The sequence below is a fragment of the Neoarius graeffei genome, chromosome 25, assembly GCF_027579695.1.
Source record: "Neoarius graeffei isolate fNeoGra1 chromosome 25, fNeoGra1.pri, whole genome shotgun sequence".
Classification (NCBI taxonomy): domain Eukaryota; kingdom Metazoa; phylum Chordata; class Actinopteri; order Siluriformes; family Ariidae; genus Neoarius; species Neoarius graeffei.
In genome coordinates, this window is record NC_083593.1 from 5,207,511 (window position 1) to 5,224,660 (window position 17,150).

At 39.2% G+C, this 17,150-nt stretch overlaps 1 protein-coding gene and 1 long non-coding RNA gene across 3 annotated transcripts in view; one reads left to right on the forward strand and one right to left on the reverse strand.

Moving 5' to 3' along the window:
• The window catches only part of usp25 (ubiquitin specific peptidase 25), a 55,591-nt gene extending 51,101 nt beyond the window's left edge, over positions 1–4,490 (forward strand). For both annotated transcript variants that reach the window (XM_060908543.1, XM_060908544.1), the window contains one exon: positions 3,654–4,490. In XM_060908543.1, the coding sequence (XP_060764526.1) occupies positions 3,654–3,832 (179 nt within the window). In that variant the 3' untranslated portion in view covers positions 3,833–4,490. The remainder of the gene's footprint in view (positions 1–3,653) is intronic.
• An 11,033-nt stretch (positions 4,491–15,523) lies between these two features.
• On the reverse strand, positions 15,524–16,863 carry LOC132873833 (uncharacterized). Its single transcript, XR_009651603.1, has 3 exons — positions 16,736–16,863; positions 15,780–15,829; positions 15,524–15,604 (listed from the first exon to the last, which is right to left on the reverse strand). It is a non-coding gene; the product is annotated as an uncharacterized LOC132873833 (long non-coding RNA).
• Positions 16,864–17,150: the final 287 nt, after the last annotated feature.

Here is a 17,150-nt window from a genome sequence, read left to right on the forward strand (position 1 = left end):
GTACAGAAAAGACACAAAACTAATAAAGAACCTAATATCTAACAAGGAAACATGAGAAAACTTCTCGCACTGATCAGTCACAGCTGAACTCCTAAGTGCAAGAGGAGACTCTGACTCTGATCCTCAGCATGCTCACTCCTTAATTCTATAAAGTATGGTAAATCCATTTATAATTATTATATATTATAGAAAACTATATAAAAAATTGTAGATTGGTTCCCTATTAGCCTTTTACGTCAAATGTAACTGAATTTAATCAATCGGTTTACCTTGTTAGTTTTGCATTGAAATTTAAATGTTAATGTAAGTAAGGAAACTGTACATTTTAAATTCTCACATATTCCCCTCAAAGCATCATTTCTACATAAACAGCAGAGTAAATCCTGTTCCGATTAGATATACAAGTCACACTAGGGCTTTATTATGTTTCAGATTACTCATGGAAGAGGAAAAAAACCCTTTTAACACTGGGATGTCCTTTTTGTCCAAACATCGTAACTAAAAAAATATATCTTTGGGATAAGGAAAATTATTCAATCCACATTCACTGAATATGAGCAATCATGCGCTCTGATTGGCTTCTCTACTACTAGGCTATCCGCTCATATACCGTGAGTAGAGAAAAACAAAATGGCAGAGCGTGTTGCTGAACCAACCGAGGGCGAAATAAAAACTCAAAAACAACCCCACCCCCCCACCCCCACCCCCAAATACAAAAAAGCAACAAAATATGGAATGAAAGTATTTGATGGCAAAACCATATTTTTTTCCAATAATTATAGCATTTTTCGGGCGGCATGGTGGTGTAGTGGTTAGCGCTGTCGCCTCACAGCAAGAAGGTCCAGGTTTGAGCCCCATGGCCGGCGAGGGCCTTTCTGTGCGAAGTTTGCATGTTCTCCCTGTGTCTGCGTGGGTTTCCTCCGGGTGCTCTGGTTTCCCCCACAGTCCAAAGACATGCAGGTTAGGTTAACTGGTGACTCTAAATTGACCGTAGGTGTGAATGTGAGTGTGAATGGTTGTCTGTGTCTATGTGTCAGCCCTGTGATGACCTGGCGACTTGTCCAGGGTGTACCCCGCCTTTCGCCCGTAGTCAGCTGGGATAGGCTCCAGCTTGCCTGCGACCCTGTAGAACAGGATAAAGCGGCTAGAGATAATGAGATGAGATGAGAGAGCATTTTTCACAAATTGCTACTGTCACTTCGCCAGTTTGTTTACATTCTTCATCTTTAAGAATTAAAACGTGTTGAATTTTTTTAGACTGGTTCAAAAGCTCAAAGAAGTTTGAAAATCGCAGAACTGAAATGTCCAAGGCAGAATTAAATAAATGTCTAAAACTGTTCTATATCTCGGCACAACACTAAGATGGCATGTTCTACAAAAAAACAACAACACTAAAGTCAATTCATGCAGCCATCGATAGGTTTTTAAGAAGTCCGCCTTAGCGGAAATGAAACAATCCTACATAACGCGACATTCCTATAGAATACAAATTTTATGTTAAATTTTTAGGTAGTGTGCATTTCAGTAGAGTTATGTTATGCCGCTTTTCCACTACAAACACGGCTGAGTCGTGCCGTGCCGAGTCGAGCTGAGTCGGGCTGAGCGGGGCTGTTGGAGTTGCATTTCGACTACAACCGCGCTGAACCATGCTGGCTGGAAGTGGATGGACACATTGGGTGGAGTTAGCGAAAGTGGGTGGACGTCATGTGATGTCGTTAAGCAGCGCAAACAGTGACATCAGTGACAGTGGCGGAACAAGTCAGAGCCGGGCCGGGGGTGGGGCAAATGACCGGGCCCTTTATTAAAGCTTATCATAACATCATTTTAGGCTACAAAATGTCCGCAACTGCGGTGTTTACCAATTTCAACACTCCGGGGTGCAACTATGTTATTTTGTACATTAAGTCCTTCAAACGAACATGTAACTCAGAAACAAAAAACATTAGGATACTGTACATGGCTCATAATAAAACATCAACAGCCTATACTACGCGCATTATTTGAAGGGCATACGAATGAGCGCTCAGAGGTTGCAACGGTGACAGGAAGAGTCAGAAATAAAAGGAGGGCGGTGCAAACCTCACTGAATGCACTGTGTTTACCTATTTCAACACTACGGGGTGCAACTATGTTATTTTGTACATTAAGTCCTTCAAACGAACATGTAACTCAGAAACAAAAAAACATTAGGCGACATACTGTACATGGCTCATAATAAAACATCAATAGCCTACTGCGCGCATTATTTGAAGGGCATACGACGAGCCTTGCGCTCCGCGAACTCGTCCACGATGCTCTGTATGTCACTGATTCAGTGATCTTTTCAGCGGTAGTCTCACGACCCGAATAGTAAACAATAAACATGGAGGACATGGAGTCGTTAGTGTTGCTGGTCTTGGTGCTGTGGCTTGTTGTCACCGACAATGCCAACAGATACTGGCAAGAGCGTATAGATGAGGCGAGGCGCATAAGGCTTCAGAAATTCTCGTAATTCGTAATTATTATTCTTCCGGGTTTGCAGTGTTTACAGATCCCAGCGTGCTCGCGGGGCGTGTGTGGGCATGTGAGGACACTCCTCCTCACCAATCAGTGCACAGGGGAGTGTCGGCTCACGCCCCCAGCCTCACTCGGCACGGCTTGGCTCGCTTCAGCCCCACTCCAAAACGGTGCGAGTTTTAGGGGCTAAGCAGGGCTGAAACGAGCTGAGTCGTGCTGGTTTTTGGTAGTCGAAACGCGAGCCGTGTCGGGCTGAAGTGAGCTGAAGCGAGCTGAAGTGAGCTGAAAAAGGGTAGTGGAAAAGGGCCATTAGATGACAAAAAGTAGTGCATTAGATATTAAACATAAGTAAATATTACAGAAATTCGATTAGCATTCAAACAGTGAAATTAGTTCTGACAGAGCTAATGGAAATACATTTAAGCCTATTTTTACAAACAGCAGCAAGCATAGTGGGAGGGAAATCTTTTAGGTTATAGAAATTGAAAATTGAGATCCATAAAGAGTGTGTGTGTGTGTGTGTGTGTGTGTGTGTGTGTGTGTGTGTGTAAATAAATGTCTGCAGTTTTTATCTAAATTATCTAGAGATTCCTATCCCTAGTTTTATTGCAAAAATATCCGGCTATGATTTATACATTTTAAGGGTTTAACTCAGACACATGTAGAGACCCATTTCAGTTTTTAAAAAGCTCACGTGAGGCTGTTAATTAATTCGTAATAATGTTGTCTAACACTACTGTACAAGCCAATCAGCATCCTGCTGTGTGTCTAAGTTGTCAGCCATTCAGTTTTATTTGATACCTTTAGATTTTATTACTATGTTTTGCTGGCAGTCTATCAAATTAGATCATCAGATTTACTGTTTCATGTTTCCCGAAGCTGAAAAGGCACTTGTACATTGTGAGCCACATGTTTTAAACCAGTTTGCATCAAGGATACACCCCCCCCCCCCCCCCCCCCCCCCCCCCCCCATCCAAACATGAGTGCACCTCTTAACTCATTCAGGTCATTTGGGGGAAAAAAATGTTCATGTTCAGTGAAAAACAGTCTTTTGATGACAGGCTATTCTGGCTCAGCCCATATCACCATCAGATTTGGGCCATTTATCTGTTTATTGTTGTTCTGTATCTAAACACATTCCTCTCCTGTCTTTGCAGCTAATCTTCAGGAGAAACTGACCGATTTCCTCCCCAAGTTGCTCGACTGCTCCACAGAAATCAGGAGCTTCTCCGAGCCGCCCAAGCTTCCGTCATACTCCACCCTGGAGCTGTGCGAGCGCTTCTGCCGTGTCATGGCCTCCCTCACGCTCAGCCGAACACCCGCGGACGGTAGATGAGCCCTTCACGGATCTCTCTTAATCCCCCCCAAAGCCTTCCTCCAAAGCAGGGCTGCTTCAGCTGTTACTTCTCTTTAGTTCTCATTTTTTATCATCTTTATCCGTATCATTATTACTAGCATTTGGAGATTTCGCTCATTTTTTAAAGCTAATATGGCACAGAGGAGAAGGAAAATCAGCGTTTAACAAAATGGGATTACAAACGTCACAGCTTAGAATTTGCAGCATGCTGCTCTGGCTTTATCAAACGAGGTTGAAAATGTATTTAGTTATTTTATTATTGTTTTTATTTGCTTTTTCATCCAGCAATCACTTTTTTTTTTTTCCTCCATGTGTCGACCCTTTTTGGAGTAAAAAGGAAAGACCTGCTGCTCAGCCACCCCTTTATCACAGCATTATCGCACTCGTTTTGTTTTTCTAAAGGACGGGACTGAACGTGAAGACCGGGAGAGTCAGAGATGGCTCGAGATGTATAGAGATGTGTGTGTATAGGTCTTTGACCTGAGAACTGCAACTCTTAAAGTTTTAAGTGCTGTGCTAGGCAGCCGTGGACACACCCCGCGGCTTGTTAATAAATTGAGAGAATAAAGTTTTATTTATGGCGCTTTTAAGCCAGAAACCTGTTTTGCTCAATTAAAGCTTGTTATTTTGAATTTAAGTGGGCTTCAAATGGAAGTGTGACGCATTTCTTGGAAGAAGGGATTGGGTGGAAACATTCCTTGCATGAACATGATATTAGCGTTTTGTCATCCGTTAGGCTGTTTATTAGATCTTCATTTCAACACTCGGATAAGCTTTCACAGCCGTACTCGCCATCTGAACGTTCACTACGTATTGCTTTGCTGTACAGCAAACAGGAGTAGGTGCTGCGTTCATGCATTCCTGAAAACATTTCCTGCAGGGAAAGAAGGGGCCATGTTTCCTGCCACACAGAACTTTGGCCTCATGGGATGTGACACAGTCATGCTTTGATACTAAACACTATCCTGACCATGATATTATATTAAGCCTCCATTTACTAATGCTAGGGGATTGCTGTGTACATCTCCTTCCAAGAAACTACAATGCAGTCTCAGTAGGTGATCAACAATGCCATTTAAAGCAAAAACTTCATTAGAGTTTGGTTTAGAGCTCGTGTCAATGCAATACAATGTATACAGTGTGGTTCATTCACTCATCTTTACGAAGCACTTCATCCTGGTCAGGATCACGGTGGATCCGCAGCCTATTGCTGGACAATCAGCCATGAGGTGGGAATACTTTTACACCCTTTAATCACAGGTCACCATGCACACATATTAACACACACATTCACACACTAATCACACAACCATGGGCAATTGACTGACCAATCCATCTACCAGCATATTTTTGGGAAGCTAGGAGGAGACCAGGAGAACCTGGAGCAACCTACATGCACATGTGACTCTCCACCCAAGGTCAGGCTCAAACCCGAGACCCTGGAGCTGTGAGGTGGCAACACTACCTGCTGCAACACCTGTGCTGTCCGTAACTGTCAAAGTTAACATGATTGCACGTATACTAGGGTCTACAAATAAACTCTGTATGAAGCAGTGCATCACATTTCAAAATATTTAGTTCATCATAAAGTACAACACTAGGAAGAGATGATGTAGACACGGGAAACAACCTGAGAAGTAAAGCAGTACAAATGACAAAATGGCACAATGGAGTTTTTAATGAGTGTAAATATAACCTTTGAAAGAACTATTGGTATTAAATCTGTCATATTAGTGGTAATGAAACCCATTTTTGTAATGATAAAAAGAGATAATTAGCTAAAAGCACACTCACTGAATGGTACGGCACGTGATGTTCCTCTAGCAGCCTGGTAAGTGTTTGGCCTCTGTGATGAACATTTAAAATGAAAGAGTAGCAGTGTTGTGCAAAAGTTTGTATTGTATTTGATCACATTGATCAAATATATCCAATAATGATTGAATGTTTGTGCCAGTTATTCATATTGGCTCACAGCTTTGTTGAATTCTCAAATCGGACTGGTCAGAATGTGTTGATTGATTTCATAGCAGCACCTCTGATCATAGTTCCTGCTGTAATTATATATTAATGCTCTTGTAAAAGGTTATTACTGCAAGAGTAACAGTTTATTCATGTAATGACCAGATAAAATGTTGATTTCTTATGAAAGAAAAACATAATTATACAATACGGTGAACTTTTCTGCAAAGACATGTTCTGTTTGCCTTTTTTAAGAAAGAGTCTCCAGTGTTAGTGCCTTGTAAAACTTGGGAAATTTTCCGCCATGGGAAAGTCTTCGTGATGGAGGAGTTCCAGTCAACTTTCAGTTGCTTTCGAATTTCTTGATAACACGACAAACTGGTTTGCGTTTTAGTAACGTCAAGACAGGGTACCAAGCGAGGCTGATGAAGAAACGATTGCTTAAACCTGCTATAACGTAAGTGATAACAGGAACTAACTTATCTTAAGGCTGTTCTGTGACAGTACATGGTGAAAAAGCATGATGATGTGAATTAATAAACTGAAATATAGATGTGGCAAATTGTGGTAGAAGAGGAATAAAACATTAGGCTGTTATGGTTTGGAGCATCACACCATTCTTTCACAATGATCATTTTCCTTTAGCAGCATTCCCTGTAGTGTTTTCTAACGTATATTTGTCAAAAACAATCAGATTAACTAGCTTTAGTTTAAAGGTTTATTTATGTGACAGAAAATTAGCCATTTACTAGTTACACTACAATGACCTGCATAGCGCTTGTATTGTTTCTGCCTACCGCTAGCGGCCTGCAGTGGCTACTCATACGTCGCGTTTTGGTCTTTGCTTTCTACATTGATTCCCGTGCGGATTTCCTCAGTACACAAATACTGATGACGTAGTCAATATTCTCAGTAACCTCGTGGTTCTCGAATTTTCGCGATGTGACAACGGGAAGTGGAAAAAAATTGTTTATGAAGTAGACCCTCATCTTCTGACTTCTGCTAGCATCGATGGTGAGTAGGTTGTATTTTCTAAACATATAGATGTGATAGCTTAAGTATTTTTCTTGATTACTGCCAAGTTTCATCGTAATCAAAAGACTAGCACATAGTTTTCTAATGTTAGCAAAACCAATGTGTCCAAGTGCTGCCGGCGGATGGACAAAAATTAAGCAAGTTATGGTCATTTACAGGTAGAAGTTGTTGATCTCGGTCACAGTTCTTCTATTGTTTTAGTGTGTAATTAAGGGCTGAAAATCCCTTCGATTTTTCGAAATTAAAAAATGCATAACTTTCTTAATATTTGTCATGGATAGTTGGTTCATGCATTCTTTTAAAGGTCTTTTCTCGTGCTTTCTAGTGTAGTAGAAATATTCTTAATCTATTAACTTTTGATTTTTACTGTCACATGCCTACATTTACTGTGTGCTAGCTGTGCCTTTACTCGATTTACACTGCATTTCAGTACCAAAATTATGTCTGCACCATGATTTAACAACCATAAACCTTTCTCCTAGGTGTTGTTATATTATTTTGATGTTAACCATCAAATATTAATTTATTTTGGTCACAGTATTTTGTGAAAATTCATGTTTATGAAAAGAAGTCGTCTGAGGTAATTCTGAGGTAAATACAGCGACAAGTGAATTTGAGTGACAGCTAGGTTAGTCACGTGACTGAACTGTATCCCAAATCATGATTCTCACTACTGGAAGGAAGGGTATGCATTAGAGTGCATAACTTGTGCGGTATTTAGTGGACAATGTGCCATTTCGGACACATCCATTATCACTGCAGAGCGGATCGCTGCGCTCATTGGCTGATAGATTTGTGGCGGGAATTTTTTTTTCTTTATAACAGAAAATCGGGGGGGGGGGGGGGGGGGGGGGGGAGCTGTCCTTGGGAGAAGAGGCTGAAAAAAAGTAGTTTTTACCTTTCTAGAGGAAAGAAAAGGAAAAGAGTGGATGAGCTGAGGTAAAAAATTATTGATATAGGTTTTTTTTTGTGAATTATCCATGTGTCCACTTGAAAAGAAAAAAAAAACCCGATTTTTTTTTTATTGTCTAAAATGATGCTAACGCTAATGTTGAGAGACTGGTGTGTGGTTTTAGCTTCTTTCGCTGAAGAAATATTCAATATTATCAAGCTGTTCATTTCATAACTGATGGGTTTTAAGATAATATTCATGGACTATTTCTAAAAAATTCACTGTGTGTGTATTAAAATAACACTGAAGCCAATTAGCATTTAAAAAAAAAGCCAATCCAGTATCATTCAGTTGATTAATTAATTAATTAATTAATTAATTGTATTGAATGCTTACAGTAAGAAAGCTGCTCAGAGTTTTTAAAAGTTAAATAAATCACAATGAACCACTCATGTGGGTGGTTTACTAGTTGAAAATTTATTCTACATATGCAGTCCTGTGCAAAAGTCCTACTCTTAGGCACATGTAAAGAAATGCTGTTGACCAAAGAGTTAAATAAAATATTTCAACATTTAAAAAAAAAAAAGATAAACAGTAAGCCATAATAAATGAAACAAAATCAATATTTGGTGTGAGACGACGCTTTGCTTTGAAAAAAATTAAATAAATAGTAGTCTCAGGTCCAATGAGTGCAGTTTTATGCGGAAATGAGCTGTAGGTTTTACTGAGCATCTTACAGAACCAGCCACAGTTCTTCTGGACACTTGTCACACTCGCTTCTTCATTTTGCACCAAAACCCAGTAGCCTGCATTATTAGCTCAGCCAGCCGACAGGTGATGAGTTTATGCTGTCATGTGTTGTCCATCATCTGTCATCCGTCCGGCGTCGTCCACGTTTCACAAAAATCGCTTCTTCTCTCTCAATTTTTCACCGATTTTTATTCTTTTTGGCAGGAAGGTAGGTCTGCCTGGAGTGCAGAAAGCTTCTACCCAAATTTGCATAATTGCAATTAATAATGAAGATATTTGTCACATGCACACTTCAAGCACAGTGAAATTCATCCTCTGCATTTAACCCATCTGAAGCAGTGAACACACACGCACACACACCCAGAGCAGTGGGCAGCCCGGGGAGCAGTCAGGGGTTCGGTACCTTGCTCAAGGGCACCTCAGCCCAAGGCCGCCTCACGTCAACCTAACCAGGGCTCTACATTAACTTTTGAAACCACTTGTCCTGTCGGGCAAGTTGAAAGGAAATTTACTTGTCCGAATGTGAAGTTGACTTGTCTGAAGAAAAATTTGAGAAAAAAAACCCACAAAAACTATTTGCAATAAACTAATTTCACCAGAATTACTTTAACACAATCTATTCACTGCAGAAAAAAATTGGACTCCATCAATCATTAATTTATTTATGAGAAATTGAAAACCAGAAAATTAAAATTATACAGTATATTTTCAGTTTTAAATTATTAACTTTGAATATATATCCTCCACTGATTAATTGTTGTTGTCTAATTATTCATCGTGGCTTCTGTATGGTATTTAATGGTTGCAATGAAAGTTGCAGTGTTTTTTAGGTTTTTTTCAAAATTCAAGATGTTTATTTGTCATATACACAATAACAGACACAGTGGTTTATTATTGGGTAATGAAATTCTTATTTTGCAACTGTCCGGCCAAACTATGCTTACCAATATAAAAAGAAGTGTGTGTGTGTGTGTGTATATATATAAAATATATGTGTGTGTATATATATATATATATATATATATATATATATATATATATATATATATATATGAAATATAAAGTGCATATGGAATGCAAAATATAAAGGTAGATAACATTTTAAAAAAAAAAAGGGAGAGGCAAACAAACAATGTGCAAACATAGAGGTAGATATACTGTGCAATGTCTTGTGCAAAATTGCTAATATAATCCGTGGTTCAAAGCCTGATGGAAATATAGAGGTAGATGGTGATTATAATCCGTGGTTCAAAAGCCTGATGGAAATATAGAGGTAGATGGTGATTATGTTGTGATTACATTGCGGGAGGAAGTGAAAGTTGCGAGAAATTGTTGCGATTTTCTCTTTTTGTGATTAAAATTGAGTGATATGTTAAATATTAAGTTATTACTGAAAAACTATTGATTAAAAAAACAAAGACACTGAGAAATGGTCCTATAAACAACTTTACCAATATAAAAGATTACCAGGACTACAAAAATGCAGAAAAATAGGCTTTACTTATCCAAATGCACCTGTAGGTTCAAAAGTTAAAGTGCATAGAGCCTCACAGCACAACATGAAATTACCTTAAAATATAATATAAATGCCTCAGCTTTCATGTAAGAAAAAAAAACTATTAATACTAGTACTGTGTGCAGGCAGTCTCTCCTGAAGACTAAATTAAACAATAATTATAAACTAATAAAATAAATGGCTCAGGCTTCATAGAAGAAAAAAAAACAATTTGAACAGAATCTCACAGTATGATGCTGAAGCTGCCTAAACAATGGAAAATAAAATACCATTTTGGCAAAAATGTTGGCATCCATTAATTTCTTGTATTAAGTAAAAAATAAAGTGCACACAGTCCTTCACTGAAAACATAACACACTTTCAGTAACAGAATTTAAGCCTACATAAACACTGACTCGCACATGCTGCTTCTCTTGAATGTATACACGGAAGTAAAGCAGGAGGTAGTTTGTCGACGTCACCTCAAGACGACACCAATGATTGGTCAAACTTGCGGGAAAGTTGCGGTGATTGGATATAATTGCAACACCGTCCTGAATTCACAGGGATTGGTTGAATTTGCGTTGAAGTTGCAAATCACGAAATCCTGGAGGGTCTGATAAATGACCGTTTACTTTTCAGCTCAAATACACGAAGCGGTATTGGCCGGTTTCGCAAGCGGAATATTGCGCATGCGCACATCGCTCTTTCTGAATAGAAACATCCGGGGATTCATCAAAACAATATGTCGAGTGAGATGCTTCGGAAATCATGTGAATAAACTGATAAATTTGATATGTAACCCGAATATCGGCGTATTTTGGAACTTGTCCGACATAAAGGATCACTTGTCGCGGACAATCGTTAATGTTGAGCCCTGCTAACTGCATGTCTTTGGATCGTGGGGGAAACCGGCGCACCCGGAGAACATGCACACTCCACACAGAAAGGCCCTCGCCAGCCGCTGGGTTCAAACCCGGAACCTTCTTGCTGTGAGGCGACTGTGCTAACCACTACACCACCGTGCTGCCATGGAGTAATTAAGCAATCCCTAACGAGCAGTTTCCACACAAATCGCTTCTTCTCCCTCAATTCTTCACCGATTTTGATTCTTTCTGGCATGAAGGTAGGGGTACCTAGGGTGCATATAACTTCTACCCAGATTTTCTTAATTACAATTATTAATGAAGTTAATATTGGACTAATTAAGCCTTAATGAGCAGTTCAACAAAAATAGCTTCTTCTCAGTCAATTTCTCACCGTTTTGCATTCTTTCTGGCAAATAGGTCAGTATTCCTAGGGTAGATATAGCTTTTGTATATAGCTTGTAACATTTATTGCGCAAGGTGCCCCACTTTAGATCGTTCCTTCTGGACTAGACAGGGCTGGAGTGAGCTGTCACTGACGGTCTCATCTTCTTTTTTTGATCTGAAAAGTGGTCTCTGATATAATATGCTGCTCAGATACAAACATTTATTTTTTTCTGTAACATTTAATTTTGTGCTGGAAAAAAACTGAACGTTTGGAACTCTAAAATTTTCTGTAATGCTTTGACTCAATAATGTTGGTCATAAAATGGAAATCTATAACAAAGTTTGTATGGAAAAAAATAGGGTGCCTAAGATTTTTGCACAGTACTGTATACTGTATAAAGCATGACAGGAGTATTCTGTACTTCTGCCAAATACTGTAAATGTCATTTGCCAATTTTCATATTATTTAATGAACATCCATGATACAAGTTAGTTCACATTGTCACTCAGCTTATAGCAGCTATAAATGACCATTCCCTCACCAGCCTCTTTTCTTTTCTCTCTTGAACTTAGTCAAAAAAAGAAAAAAAAAAAACCTTGTCATGTTAGCAAGAAGCTGCAAAAGTGTAAACTCCTTCATCCTGAACTAAGATGTCAGAAAGCTTAAAGCTACAGCTTCACCTTTTTTGTTACAAAGCACTGACACTGGAGACTCCTTTCTCATCATCATCACCTCAAGCAATCTTCATACAAGTCCTGTGAATCGCCTTGTATTTTTACACTCATAGTGAGTGAACTATACGGTGGGAGGTTTTATCATTTCAGTGGATATAAAATTTTATCTTTCAAATAGTCTAGCTCTCGACACGTCATTAATATTCAGATTTTTTTTCTCTCATTGCTTATGATGGATGGCAGTGAACGAAGCAGTTAACATTTGAAATGCAGCAAATCTAACATGTTTAGCATCTAAGCCCTGAACGCGATAGCAAATGAAGTGTCATGATACCACTTTGTAATTTTCAAATTGACTAGATTTACCTGAATTAACATCTCACATCTAAAAGCTCATGATTAAACAGCAATAATTGTCTTTTATGACACTCGGAGTACAAGGAAACAGTTTTAAAAATGTACTGCGGTTGAAGGTGGCTCTTGATAATGACTATAATGACTCGCAAATTCACTAAGTTTAGTTTGTAAATAAAACTTTTCTTGCACTTATCATTTCACATTTAAGTGAAATGGCATGAAATTTATTTATTTATTTATTTATTTATTTATTTAGCTGTTCATGTTCATTCTTACCACTCCTGAATGAGTGGGATCAGTGTGGCAAGTGAAATCAGTCTGATATATTGTGCTAGTTAAAAAGTAGAACTTTCTGAAGAGTAGTTTAATTACCTGTTTGTTTACATTTGGGGAAATTTGACCAACTGACCAAATGGAAATACTTAAACTGTGTACTTCCTTCCTTTTCTGCTTTTCATTTAGGCCAGGTCATTTCCACTATCAGGGAGCGAGTACAGCGCCCAACATGGGGAGGAGGATGACATGATTTGAAAGTGGACTTCTGAGTTTTGTCGTTTGTAAGCCATGTTGGGACTGAAGAAGTTTAGAAGTAAAAACTAAGGTAGGTTACATTATCCAAGGTAAGCTACAAGCAGTGTTGTAGTCAAGTCATTAAACCTCAAGTCCGAGTCCAGTCTCAAGTCCCCAGTATTCAAGTCTGAGTCAAGTCCCAGTTAGGGCTGGGCAAAACGATTATTTTTTAAACGATTAATCTAGCAATTATTTTATTGATGCATCGATTAATCTAACGATTAATTTTTTGATTTGATTAACGATTATTTCCCCATTACTTCACTTATATAGCCATTTATACATGTTGATTTACGTCTGAATGAAAAAACACAAATTCCTTAGCATTGCAATGCATGTTTATTGCTCTTAAACTCAAAATTCCAAAATAAAATTCAAGTAAGAATATATAAGTGCAAAATTATGTATTCTGTATCTGAGGTAGCATTCAATATAAAATAAAGAGGTCACCCAGAATACTTTCTTAGAGCAATTGGAAGAATACAGTAACTAATGTAAACTTGAGGGCTTTAAGCTAATACAGTAAGTGTTTTTCCAACAACAACAAAAAAATAAAAACAAAAATAGCGGCAGTGGGAGCCAGCAGCTCGTCATGGTGTCCTTTCTGAACACCATTTATGTTGAAAACATAGGTCGAGCTTACAGAAAATAATGCATCTTAATTATTTATTCAGATGAAAATAACAACTTATAGTAATACACTCTGCCACCCACCTTTTCTCTTAAACTCAGAATTCCAAAATGCTATTCAAGTAAGAGTCTACAAGTGCAAAATAATGCATTCTGATGTCTAGCATTCAGTAAAAAATAAAAAGGTCACCCAGGATACTTTCTTAGGCCCTGTCCACACGGCAACGGATTCAGGTGACTCCGATACAATTGCTTATCGTTTAGGCCTGGCGTCCACACGGCACCGGCGTTTTGGGTGCCCAAAACGCAATCTTTTTGAGAACGGGTTCCAGAGTGGAAAGATCTGGCAACGTTGCCGTTGTGAAGTCGTCTGGATGAGTAGAACGGATTTGTTTACGATGATGTCACAACCACATGACTGTGAGTGCTTCACGCCGGGTAGAAGTGTAACGAACTCGATGCGAGTTGTCAAGAAATCCTATAACTTGGTTCATGAAACGCGCTTACAAAATATTTTCACTGTGAATATTTATTGTGTAATAGTGCAAAGTGAGAGAGAGAGAGAGAGAGAGAGACTCTGCCCTTAGGGCAGAGTCAATCCCGCCAGCAAAAATAGGGAAAAAAAGGAGCGATCTCACCTCTTCAGATGTTGGTTTTAGTCCTACAATACATTCCTCAAAAAGGGCGTAGAAGAGCAAATTAATCCATCAACGTGTAGCATTCAATTTATTCCGGACCATTAAAGACGCCGCCTTCCGCGTAGAATCATACGTCATCCTTGCCGCCATATTGGATAGGTCAAAGCGGAGAATAAAGATTCATGTGCTGCGTTTAACTGTACCAACAGGTTTACCGTCCAAACGAGATCACATGGGATTACCTTTCACAGGTGAGAAACAACAAATTAATCCATCAACGTGTAGCATTCAATTTATTCCGGACCATTAAAGACGCCGCCTTCCGCGTAGAATCATACGTCATCCTCGCCGCCATATTGGATAGGTCAAAGCGGAGAATAAAGATTAGCTGCGTTTAACTGTACCAACAGGTTTGCCGTCCAAACGAGATCACATGAGATTACCTTTCACAGGTGAGACTGGAAAAATACTTTTCATTGTATTTGGTCATTATAATGTAATTTTACGAACAGATTTTCCTGACTTTGTGGCTAATATGAAGTCTCGCGCATAATAGTTTATGCGCATGCGTCCTTACTTCTTCTACAGGGTGCTTGCGTAAGTCTTGAAAGTCTTGAAAAGTATGGAATTTTGAAATGCTGTTTTCCAGACCTTGAAAAGTCTTGGATTTTGTGTGAAAGTCTTAATAAAGTATGGGAAAAAATCTCAAAGACACAGATGCTCAAAGACACATAATATTGTGAAATAAGAAACAGGAAGGGTGTAAAAACTATGATTTCGGTAACTGGTCACGTACCCAGACAGCAAATTAGGTCTTGCTGACATTGGGGCAACAGGCGCCGCCCGACATATGGTGCATCGGTGAGATGTATTATGGAGATCGGTAGCTAATTGGCAATATATCGGGAAGATGTTGGCATTAGAATGGTGGCCGAACATGAGCCAACGTACACCCGACATAACTGTGACCTATGCGGCTCATGAGCCAACGTACACCCGACATAACTATGACCTATGCAGTGCGATCCCACTAGAGCTGGGAAAGCATTCGGACGCCTCGCTCTCCCATTGGCTTAACACTGAAACAGCTGACTTTCACGGCATCTCTGGAAACACTGCAGCACGTTTGAAAATCAGCCCTTCCAAAGTTAAGTCAACGGGAGGGAGGCATCTGAATGCTTTTCTCCGCTCTAGTAGGATCCCACCGTTATATTAGGTCTTATTGATTTGTTTAGGCTGCATCAAAATCTAAAACCCTTGTATGTTTCACAAATGAAGAGACCGAAGTTTCAAAGTCAGAAACGTCGTCATTTCATTTATTTTGATATAGGCAACATTACAAGGCAAGGCAAGTAAGAAGTCATAATTTTTTGGCACCTTAGCTTAGGCTACTTTTATGATACTTGTGCAGCTCATCCATGATGTCCTGCAGCCACAACTTCGCTGTCATCTCAGCCTCAGTGGAATTAGGAAGGACTGAATTTCTTAACACAGCACCTAAATAAAAGAAATAAAGCAACAGGGGAAAATAAGACACAAATAATGTAACCGCAACAGACGTCAAAGGTTATCATATAATCACTTCTACTATGAGAGAACAAACGTTTTATCATCTTAACTGCTTAGCAAGTTAGCAGCTATGCTAACCACATAGCTTGAAGCCATAACTTACTTTTCACAACTTCTCGCTGTCATCTCAGACTGAATTTCTTAACACAGCACCTAAACAAAAGAAATAAAGCAACGGGGGGAAAATAAGACACAAATAATGTAACCATGACAGGCGTCAAAGGTTATCATATAATCACTTCTATGAGAGAACAAACGTTTTATCATCTTAGCAAGTTAGCAGCTATGCTAACCGCATAGCTTGAAACCTTAACTTACTGTTTCCAAAAAGTTAGCCGACACCGGATTGTGACTATGCATTCTACCAAATCAAATAATATATCATATATCACATCATATATCATATCATAACTTTACACAAGCTGAACGTAATACCTGAACTCGTGCTTACACAGCCGGCTTGATGTGGTGTGGCAGCATCACTTAAGCTGACCCCACACTACACGATTTTGAAATCTTATAAGTTTTTAAAATCGGGACTATGCCACACACATGAAGAGAATCTTGACCAATATTTTCTCTCTCCGACTGTAAACACGCTCGTATAAGATTTGAACGCACAGTAGAACACCACACACTACACGACAATCATGCCCGATTGCTTCTCCCCGATTCTGACATTAGGTTACCAGTCATGGGCTGTAGGCTATCTGAGATAGGCTATTCTCTCATAATGTTTGATCAAAGCATGTGATCCATGATCGCATGCTCAAGGACTTAAGAACCAAGAAAAAGGTGTCAGAAAAGCAGGTATTTGCCCTTCGCACCAGCACCAAAACATTCATTCAGGCTACAGTTGCCAAATTATTTGAGAAATGCCCACTCAGATATTCTCTTGTTCGAAATTTGGTGTGGTTGGACCCTACACAAATTGTTCAGAATTCGGACAAGTGCAAACAGAAATTAAAGGTCTGTCTCGAGCACCTTGTAAGTGCCAAACAAATGAAAGAGGGGAACTGCGATGATATCCTTAAGCAGTTTAGTGACTTCTCTACATACTGCAGAGCAGATGAGGAGTTTGTGACCGATGATCCTCAGTCCAGACTGGATAGCCTGATGTACAAACATATGGGAAATAAACCTGAGTGGAAAAACTTGTGGGATTTGGTGAGAAGGGTCCTCTTGCTGTCTCATGGACAAGCCTCAGTTGAGCGTGGCTTTTCTGTGAACAGAGAAATAGAGGTAGAAAATATGAAGGAAAGAACACTTGTCACACAGAGGATCATCAGTGATCACATCTCTTATGTTGGAGGTTTGACGAATGTCGCAATTACAAAAGAACTTCTCCTTTCGGCATCATGTGCTAGACAGAAGTACAGGTGTTTCTTGGAGGACGAAGAAAAGAAAAAAGAAGACTTGCAGCATGGAGAAAAGAGAAAGGCCATCTTGGAAGATGTTGATGAACTAAAGAAAA